This window comes from Bubalus bubalis, chromosome 7 (assembly GCF_019923935.1).
Source record: "Bubalus bubalis isolate 160015118507 breed Murrah chromosome 7, NDDB_SH_1, whole genome shotgun sequence".
NCBI lineage: Eukaryota > Metazoa > Chordata > Mammalia > Artiodactyla > Bovidae > Bubalus > Bubalus bubalis.
The window spans coordinates 16660952-16671105 of NC_059163.1; the positions used below are offsets into that span (position 1 = coordinate 16660952).

General features: G+C 40.3%; 1 protein-coding gene across 11 annotated transcripts in view; it reads left to right on the forward strand.

Annotated features, from left to right (window-relative positions):
• MAPK10 (mitogen-activated protein kinase 10) overlaps positions 1 to 8201 on the forward strand; it is a 626159-nt gene extending 617958 nt beyond the window's left edge. For 10 of the 11 annotated variants that reach the window (XM_025289763.3, XM_025289759.3, XM_044945682.2 and 7 more), the window contains one exon: positions 7304 to 8201. In XM_025289763.3, the coding sequence (XP_025145548.1) occupies positions 7304 to 7446 (143 nt within the window). In that variant the 3' untranslated portion in view covers positions 7447 to 8201. Of the gene's footprint in view, positions 1 to 7298 lie in introns of all 11 variants that reach the window. The other variant, XM_025289771.3, reaches the window with a different exon arrangement.
• The last annotated feature ends 1953 nt before the right edge of the window (positions 8202 to 10154 follow it).

Consider the following 10154-nt stretch of genomic DNA (forward strand, 5'->3'; position numbering starts at 1 on the left):
GCATGAGTGCTTGCTTTCTGAATTGATTTGTAAAGACTGCTGAGGGAATAACAGCCCATGAATAGAAATTAATTTTCCTCTAAAAGCATTTACTATAGAATGTTAGAGCAAGAACAAACCAGAAGGTCATCTAATACAAAGACTCTCAATCTGTTCACCACCCTGTGGCCTGAGAAGTAAACCTCCCGGAAGTGACAATGACTCACTGGGCTAGGGATGCTTAGCATCAAGATGGGTAGAGATTTCTTAGAATCTCTAAATGGAAGATAAAGCTTTCCCAGTGATTTTAATATATAGCCCCTCCTTCTCCTCGACATCTTATGGGAGTGTGTTCCTCCCAATTATTTACAGATCTATCCCAATAACTTTTTCTATTTAAAAACATCAGCCCCTAAACCAACTGAAGCTGATAGCCATGAATACAGAGAAGGAATACGTCTCAGTGACTAAAAAAAATTCTAGTGGTTCTCATAATACGTTGTGTCTCTTTTTATGTTTGGATGGGTCAGGAAAATAATTTTATTTAGAAAAGCAGAACAATATTTTCCTTTGAGACCATGAATGCCTTTGGCTAGATAACTTCTAGGTTTCCCAGGTGGCTAAGTGGTAAGGAATCTGCCTGCCGGTGCAGGAGATGCAGGAGATGTGGGTTTGATCCCTGGGTTGGGAAGGTTCCCCGGAGAAAGGAATGGCAACCCACTCCAGTATTCTTGCCTGGAAAATCCCATGGACAGAGGAACCTGGTGGGCTATAGTCCATGAGGTTGCAAAGAGTCAGACACAACTGAGGGACTGAGTGTGCATGCACAGATACACACGCAACTTTTAGCTGGTAAATTTTTGTAAGTTCAGCTCAGTTCAGTCACTCAGTCATGTCTGATCCTTTGGGACTCCATGGGCTGCAGTATACCAGGGTTCCCTGTCCATCACCAACTCCCGGAGCTTGCGCAGACTCATGTGCATTGAGTCGGTGATGCCATCCAGCCATCGCATCCTCTGTCATCCCCTTCTCCTCCTGCCTTCAATCTTGCCCAGAATCAGGGTCTTTTCCAATGAGTCAGTTCTTCTCATCAGGTGGCCAAAGTATTGGAGAGTCAGCTTCAGCATCAGTCCTTCCAATGAATATTCAGGGTTGATTTCCTTTAGGATTGACTGGTTTGATCTCCTTTCAGTCCAAGGGACTCTCAAGAGTCTTCTCCAACACCACAATTTAAAAGTATCAATTCTTCGGTGCTCAGCTTTCTTTATAGTCCAACTCTCACATCCACACATGACTACTGGAAAAAACATAGCTTTGACTAGATGGACATTTGTTGGTAAAGTAATGTCTCTGCTTTTTAATGTGCTGTCTAGGTTGGTCATAGCTTTTCTTCCAAGGAGCAAGTGTCTTTTAATTTCATGGCTGCAGTCACCATCTGCAATGATTTTGGAGCTCAAGAAAATAAAGTCTGTCATTGTTTTTATTGTTTCCCCATCTATTTGCCGTGAAGTGATGGGGCCAGATGCCATAATCTTTATTTTTTGAATGTTGAGTTTTAAGCCAGCTCTTTCACTCTCCTTTTCACTTTCATCAAGAGTCTCTTTAGTTCTTCTTCACTTTCTGCCATAAGGGTGGTGTCATCTGCATATCTGAGGTTATTATGTCTTTCCATAAAACCTAATTTTTTTTCAGGTAATTTTGACAGTAACTAGTATTTTTTATCTGTAACTTTATTAGTATTTTCAGTTAATTTAAATGACACATTTATTGACAAAAATTTATGATGCTTTACTAACAAAAAAGTTTTATAAAAAAAGTATGTATTTTACTGGTTTCTCTGAAAGCAATATAGGAAGAGGGGTGTTTATCACATTGCTAGGATATCCTGGGCAATGATAAGTTCAATTCAGTTCAATTCGACTTTTAACATATTGTCCCAAACTGTTTGGCAGTAAACTAACAACTTTAAGCCAAAATATTTGTCTGGAACCTTCTAATTTTGTTTGTTTTTATGGTTTAAAAATTTATTTGTTGTCTACATAAAAAACAGACTTGAGAGGATCATTCAGTAAAGCCAGAGATGGCTACAGTTGAGAAGGCATATAGTATAGTGCAATAGAAAAAATCATACAGAAGCAAAAGTTTTTTTTTTTAAATTACAGTGTGGGGTTTAATTTTTAATAACAATAGGGTTTGATCCCTGAGTCAGGAAGATCCCCTGGAGAAGGGAATGGCTGCCCACTCCAGTATTCTTGCCTGGAGAGTTCCATAGACAGAGGAGTCTGGCTGGCTACATACAGTCCATGGGGCCACAAAGAGTTGAACATGTCTGAGCAAATGAGCATGCATGCATGCAATCATCTCTTTAAAAAAGATGGACTGATTGTAGCAATTACTAATTTCTATGGACAGGGAGGCCTGGCGTGCTGCAATTCATGGGGTCGCAAAGAATCGGACATGACTGAGCAACTGAACTGAACTGAACGGATTGTGTAAATATTCTGTGATCAATTTCAAGCTACTGATATGTCATCTATGAAGGCAAAATTGGAAAGAAATGCTAATAACTGACTCTCAAAGCCACTAAAACCACCGCAGCATGCTGCTAGACAGTACACAAGATTCCCATCCCCCCATAGCACTATATAGAGAAACTCTTTACATACAACGTGAGAATGTAACGGCGATTTTGTAGAGGGACTGTTAGGAACCTTTTTTTAATGCATTTGTGCTATACAGAGTCAGCAACAACAATTTATGGAACCCTAGAAATACGGTTGATAAAGATTCTGAGAAATGAAAATCAAAACTACAATGAGATATCACCTCATACCAGAGTGGCCATCATAAAAAAGCCTACAAACAGTAAGTGCTGGTGAGGTTATGGGTTAAAGGGAACCCTCCTACACTGTTGGTGGGAATGTAAATTGGTACAACTACTATGGAGAATAGTATGGAGGCTCCTTACGAACTAAAAATACAGCTACCATAAGATCTAGCAGTCCCAATCCTGGGCATATATCCAGAGAAAAACATGGTTTGAAAGGATACATGCATGCCAGTGCTCAGTGCAGCACTGTCCACAATAGCCAAGACAGGAAGCAGCATAAAGATCCATCTGCAGATGGCTGCATGAAGATCTACGTACACATATACAACGGAAGGTTACTCAGCCATTGAAAAGAATGAAATAATGCACTTTGCAGCAACATGGATGGACCTGGAGATTATCATACTAAGTGGAGTAAGTCAGAGAAAGACAAATATCATATGATATTATCTAATAAATAGATAAACAAAAGGGATATAGTCGTACAGCAGAATATTGTTGTCATAAAAAGAAGTGAAGTATTGATACAAATGAATCTTTTGAAAATATTAAGCTGTGTGAAAGAAACTAGTCACAAAAGACACATATTGTATGATTCCATTTATCTGATATGTTCAGAACAGACAGTTTTATAAAGACAGAAAGTAAGTTAGTCATGGCCTAGGGTTGGGTAGTAAGAAACAGATGATAGGATTTCCTTTTGTGGTGATGAAAACTCTACAAAACTGATTGTTGTAATGATTGCATAACTATGTGAATAACCTAAAAAAATTGAATTATACAAATTAGATTTGTGAATTATGTCTCAGTGAAGCTGTTACAAAAGGTATATAGGCAATATTTTATATTTCAAATTAAAACTAAATCTAAACTCTAGTACTGTGATTTGAAAACCATCCATAGTATAAGAATATATCATTCAGGAGATGAATAGACAGTAATCTCACTCTTTCAGCCCATAATTTGATCAAGCCTTTATTAAAATCCTGCATCTAGTTTTAATCTCTACCCTTTAATAATGCTGTGGAAAAATTTAAGATGTTTCTGAGAAGCCCATCGCAGTACTGCTCAATTATTAGAGACCATAGCTAATGAAACAATATGAGGATTTGGTATAATATAATCTAAAATCAAAGGGAAAAAAACAGAGCTAGGCAGTTGGGATGTTTAATCAAGGGTTGTCTGCTGGCCTCTGAAATCTACTAGTATATGTCACAAGAGGAAATGAAGTAGCTCTGCACCATATCTGTAAAGGATATAATCAAATAAAGCTGGAATGAATTGAAGCCAGATAACTTTACATTACTTGTGTGCTTACTGAGCGACTAAGCACACGTTAGGTGGCCAAAGTATTGCCACCTGATGCGAAGTCCTGACTCATTGGAAAAGCCCTGATGCTGGGCAAACTGAAGGCAGAAGAAGGGGAAGACAGAGGATGAGATGGTTGGATGGCATCACCGACCTGATGGCCATGAGTTTGAGCAAGCTCCGGGAGTTGGTGATGGACAGGGAGGCCTGGCATGCTGCAGTCCATGGGGTTGCAAAAAGTCAGACATGACTGAGCGACTGAGCTGAACTTTACATTATATATTTTTATGATAATAAGAGTAAAAGTATTTACACGAAGATGTTAAAAAGACAGATTTAAAAATATAGAGACATTTAAGATTAGTGGGTACTGATATTTTTAAGAGTTTAAAGAACATGAAATATTGCATAGGTTTTTTGGATAAGAAAATACAGGATACAAAAGGATATATATGAAATGATTATACTTAGAGAGACTTCCTAGCAAAAAGACTAGAAAGTAATATATCAAAAGTTTAATAGTTCTTATCATTAATTTGAGGATCAGTGCATATTGCTGTCTTTTTTCCTATATTTTTTACATTTCTCATAATTTGCATAAATATGGTTATAATCAGCAAAGAACAGTTTTAAAAGGATCCATATAATTTGTCTTAGTTTAAGTGTGTGTATCCTCTCCAGTTACTGTCACATTTTAATCACCTACCTATTCCAGGAACAAGGAGATTGTATTAAGTTCTCCACTTCATTAGATTTTTTCCCTAACTTATTAGATGTATTTGATAATACTACGTGACTTATTCACAGGGATACATGATTTTCACCAAATATATCTCACTTTATTAGATGCTTATACTTCATATATTTTTAATAGTGAACTATTTCACAAAACATGCATGTCACCACCCGTTATCGCTTGAATATAAAGGCTCTATAAAGAGAAAAAGTGATTGGACTTTTCGGGGTGCTCTGGTTTACTTCAGTTTTACAATCTCCCCTGTGTGGTTCTTAAAACTACTGTAGCTCAGTAAGTATTTATTGAGTGATTACCATGAGCAGGTTTCTCCTCAGAGTTTCAAAATCTTTGTATTCCTACATAGCAGATCAATTAAAAATTTTTTGTAGTTCTTATTTGGAGATTCCCAGGTAAGCAAGCCTGATGAAAAGTAAACACACTCAAGAGGCTGACTGTGGTTCTGACTTCTGTTCTTTTTTTGGTCTATGGTAACTTTCATCCACAGTCCTACCTGGATTTTCCTATATGGATTTTAAGTTTGATGTCAAATTAATGATGGTAAAATAATATTTACTTAATATACCTTCTTTTCTTATAACTGTAGCCTCAAAGTAATTCTGATCTCTGGGAATTACCTCAGCCTATATTTCTGGGATAAGAGGCTTATATGTGTTTGTTTTAAAAGTTGCCTGAGGGACTTCCCTGGCAGTCCAGTGGTTAAGACTCTGGTTAAGACTCTGTGATTCCAGTTCCTGGAGTGTGGGTTTGATCCCTGGTCAGTGACTAAAATCTCACCTACTGCCTTATGCAGGAAAGCAAACAAACAAATAAACACCTTCCTGAATCGAAACCATCCAGGTTCAGGTGATTACTTTAAAGGTGTTCACTTATTTGCCCTCTTCATAGAATAGTGGTCTTCAGCCTTTAACATCAGTCTCCAGAGTGCTTTTGAAAAATGCAAATGCCTTGACTCTACCCAAGGCCAGATGCGTTACAATATGGGAGGTGTGAAGGGTGAATGGGGTGTTTAGTGGAGTTTTTTTTTTTTTTTTTCTTTTAGAAGCATTACAGGTGATTTCTAGGGTAGAGCAGAATTTGACAGTTACTGCATTGTTATTTAGTCACTAGTCATGTCCCACTCTTTGCAACACCAAGGCCTGTAGCACACCAGGCTTCCCTGTCCTTCACAATCTCCCAGAGTTTGCTCGAGCTCATGTCAGTGATGCCATCCAACCATCTCATCCTCTGTCGTCCCCTTCTCCTCCTGCCCTCAATCTTTCCCAGCATCAGGGTCTTTTCCAATGAGTCAGTTCTTCCCATCAGGTGGCAAAGTAATGGAGCTTCAGCTTCAGCATCAGTCCTTCCAATGAATATTCAGGGTTGATTTCCTTTAGGATGGACTGGTGTGATCTCCTTGCAGTCCAAGGGACTCTCAAGAGTCTTCTCCAGCACCACAGTTCAAAAGCATCAATTATTCGGTGCTCAGCCTTCTTTATGGTCCACCTCTTACCACCATACATGACTACTGGAAAAACCATAGCTTTGACTAGACAGATCTCTGTGGACAAAGTAATGTCTCTCCTTTTTAATATGCTGTCTAGGTTGGCCATCGTTTTTCTTCCAAGGGGCAAGTGTCCTTTATTTTCATGCTGCAGTCACCATCTGCAGTGACTTTGGGACCCAAAAAATAAAGTCTGTCACTGTTTCCATTCTTTCCCCATCTATTTGCCATGAAATGATGGGACCAGATGCCATGATTTTCATTGTTTGAATGTTGACTTTTAAGCCAGCTTGTTCACTCTCCTCTTTCACCTTCATTAGGAGGCTCTTTAGTTTCTCCTCACTTTCTGCCCTAAGGGTGGTGTCATCTGCATGTCTGAGGTTGTTGATATTTCTCCCAGCAACACCGATTCCAGCTTGTGCTTCTTCCAGCCCAGCGTTTCTCATGATGTACTCCGGATATTATAAGTTAAATAAGCAGGGTGACAATATTCAGCCTTGATGTACTCCTTTCCCAATTTTGAATGACTGCATTAACCCTTGAATAACTTGTGACCAGGGACACTGTGTTGTTATACTCATGTTCACAGTCTAATGTAGTGCTCTGTATTAGTGGTTCTATGAGGACTCGTCAAATGAATGATGGAGCAGACATCCCCTATCTAGGGTCCCCAGCCTTCAGGATCTAATAATGCTTGATGATCTCAGGTGGAGCTGATGTACTAATAATAGAAATAAAATGCACAGTAAAGGTAAGGCATGTGAATCATCCCCAAACCATCCCCCCTTATTGCTCTGTGGAAGAACTGTCTTCCATGAAACCGGTCCCTCGTGCCAAAAAGGTTGGGGAGCACTGCCTTATCGTCTGTGCACACACTTGTCTGCTGAGTGACATCCAGCTGAGTCTAGTTCCAGGTTTAGTCATGTTGGTCTTCGTTTTCTTAGCACAGGTGCAGCCGTGAACAGCAGTGAGAGCCTCCCTCCTTCCTCATCCGTCAATGACATCTCCTCCATGTCCACCGACCAGACCCTGGCATCTGACACTGACAGCAGCCTGGAAGCCTCGGCAGGACCCCTGGGTTGTTGCAGGTGACTAGCCGCCTGCCTGCGAAACCCAGCGTTCTTCAGGAGATGATGTGATGGAACACACACGCAGACACTCACGCACACACGCAAACGCAGACACACAACGACAAGAACGTGGCAAGGGAGAGAATCCGAGTCTAAAATTGAAACACATCTTTCAGCCTGCTTCTTCTCCAGAGTTCTGTATTGCAGCTAAGCCAAATGTATATTTAACTCCTAGTTGCTCTTGCTTTGGTATTCTTCCAATGATGCTTTGACTACAGAAAGCAAATCAAACACAATTAGAGAAGCCTTCTCCATAAAGTGTAATTTTAATGGCTGCAGAACCAGTGACCTGTAGCTGCCCTTTCAAATGGCATGACAAGGTGTGCAGTGGCCCCATCCAGCATGTGTGTGTGTCTCTATCTTGCATCTACCTGCTCCTATTGGCCTAGTCAGATGGATGTAGATACAGATCCGCATGTGTCTGTATTCACACAGCACCACGTACTTAGAGATGCTACTGTCGGTGTCCTCAGGGCTCTCCCAAGACATCACGCACTGGGGTACCACATGGTCCATTTCATGTGATCTATTACTCTGACATAAACCCATCTGTAATATATTGCCAGTATATAAGCTACTTAGTTTGTTAATTGATTAAGCTGTATGTCTTATAAGAAAATGTGTAAAGGGCGGAATATGGGGAGGGAGTGAGTTCTCTTGGACCCTTGAAGATGTAGCTTCCAAATCTGAACTGATTAAATGGCACCTGTAAACCAATTTGTAGAAAGAACATATGTGATGCTTATGTACAGTGCGGGGTGGGAGAGGGTAACAGTTTCCAGGTATTGAATGGTTTGACCTTTAGAAGGAAGGTAGGCATAACAGCTGAGGGTCTTTTCTCTGATAGTGAGTGGGTAGGGGAGACTAGGGTAGTGTGGCCATGTGGGAGGAAGAACTAAAGGAGGTATGACCCAGATTCTAGGAGACACCGGCATTCCTGTTTGAGAAAGGAGACCCTCATTTGTTGTTTGCAAAGTATGTGTCACAACTGAGAAGAGATTGGCAGCTAGTGAGGCAGGGTTAGTGTTTCCATATCTGATGGGAACCCTTCTTTGAAATAGAGTGGAGCTGCCTCTGCATGGTATCCCTAACAAAAAATGAGTTTGCCTAGGCTATTTTTAGATTGTGGGTTGTGTTTTCCATGACTGTGCTATTTGCCATGTTTATACCTTGTCAAGGTTTTATTTTGAGAAAAAATATTACTTCCCTCTTCTGGAATTAAAAAAAAAAAAAAAAGACTACTTAAAAAAAATACCCAAAGCCCAGGGCAATCCTCAGGTTAGCATTTGAAAACATCCACAGACGTTCCTCAGGGGTTTCCCTGACTCCTTAACGTGGCCAATGTCTCATGTTTATTTATTTTTTCATAAATTTCAACAATTCAAGAAGGGCTGATCATCTGAGTTTTGTACCACAAGTTGACATGACAGCAATAACTCTGCCCATAAGTTACTGCTGCTAAATAGCTTTAGCAATAGAGTGTCTTAAAAGCCATGAAGCATTGATGTCAATGTTTAGCAAAATCTCCTGAATTTAGCTCAAAAATAAATGAAAGTGCTTTCCCAGGCACTTGAAGGAGGCACTGTGAAACATCCTGGTTCCATACAAGGCGATACCAGGATAACTTCTCAGCAATAACAGGACCAGGTCGACCCTTCTCCTCTTATTCACTCTAGTGAAGTATCCATTACAACTCTGCACTCTGACCATTTTGGTGCTCACCAATGTGGTGGTATTTCACCTGAAGAAGAAGTGAAACACACAGGATGGTTGGTTGAGTGTGAGATGACGGGCAAATGGAATCCCTCGGAAAACAGAGCAGCCAAGAATGCCAGTGCTCTGAAAACTGCCTTAAACACAATGATAGGGAAGCCGTATCTCTTCCTAAGCAATAGAATCAACTCCCACCATCGCCACGGGAGCAATGCTGCCATTTACCAGGGATTGCTTCGCACCATAGATTTCATGACAAGAGGTCATTTGTTCAAAATGGAGAGAAAAATTATTAGACTGTGCAGCTCGCCCCCTGGAATAGAAGTGACCCAGTGTCTCTATCTTGCTGCCCTTGTTTTTGGTTAATATTGCAGACAATCTGATTGGAAAAATGCTTCCACATTCACATGAGTTCTCAATTTTCTTTGTGTCACACTCTCTCAACACCCCCCTCACTCCCCCTCCCCCTTTAAAATTTCTCTTCTCTGCTTTCCTTTTTCTTTGTTTATCTCCTTTCTCTGTGCTCTTCTCTTGCTATACCTGCAGCCTCTCCCCTTCTGGCTCTTTAACCACATTGAGATTAAGTGCAGAGAGCACAAAGCTGTTGAAAAAGAGTGAATCCCAGGGAGAATTTCATCAGCCACAAAACAACATCAGGAGACAAAAGGAAATCTCCAGCCAGCCAGCAACTTCGAACCACTTGACAGACTCTGTCTCATGTATGTGGAAGTGATTTTTTTTTTTTCCACTCAGATGAATCCAGGCAAGAACTACCCAAAGTCCCTCCCCTTACTTGCTACTTCCACTTGCTACTTACTTACTTCTCTAAACTCCACTAATCTGGCCTCTCCTGTTGTCTCTTGGAAACGGGTTACCTTCAGCCAGAACTCCCTCCAGTCAAGGAAAAATGGAACAACCTTTATATTGCGATATCATGTATTACAAAGCAAGCTAAGG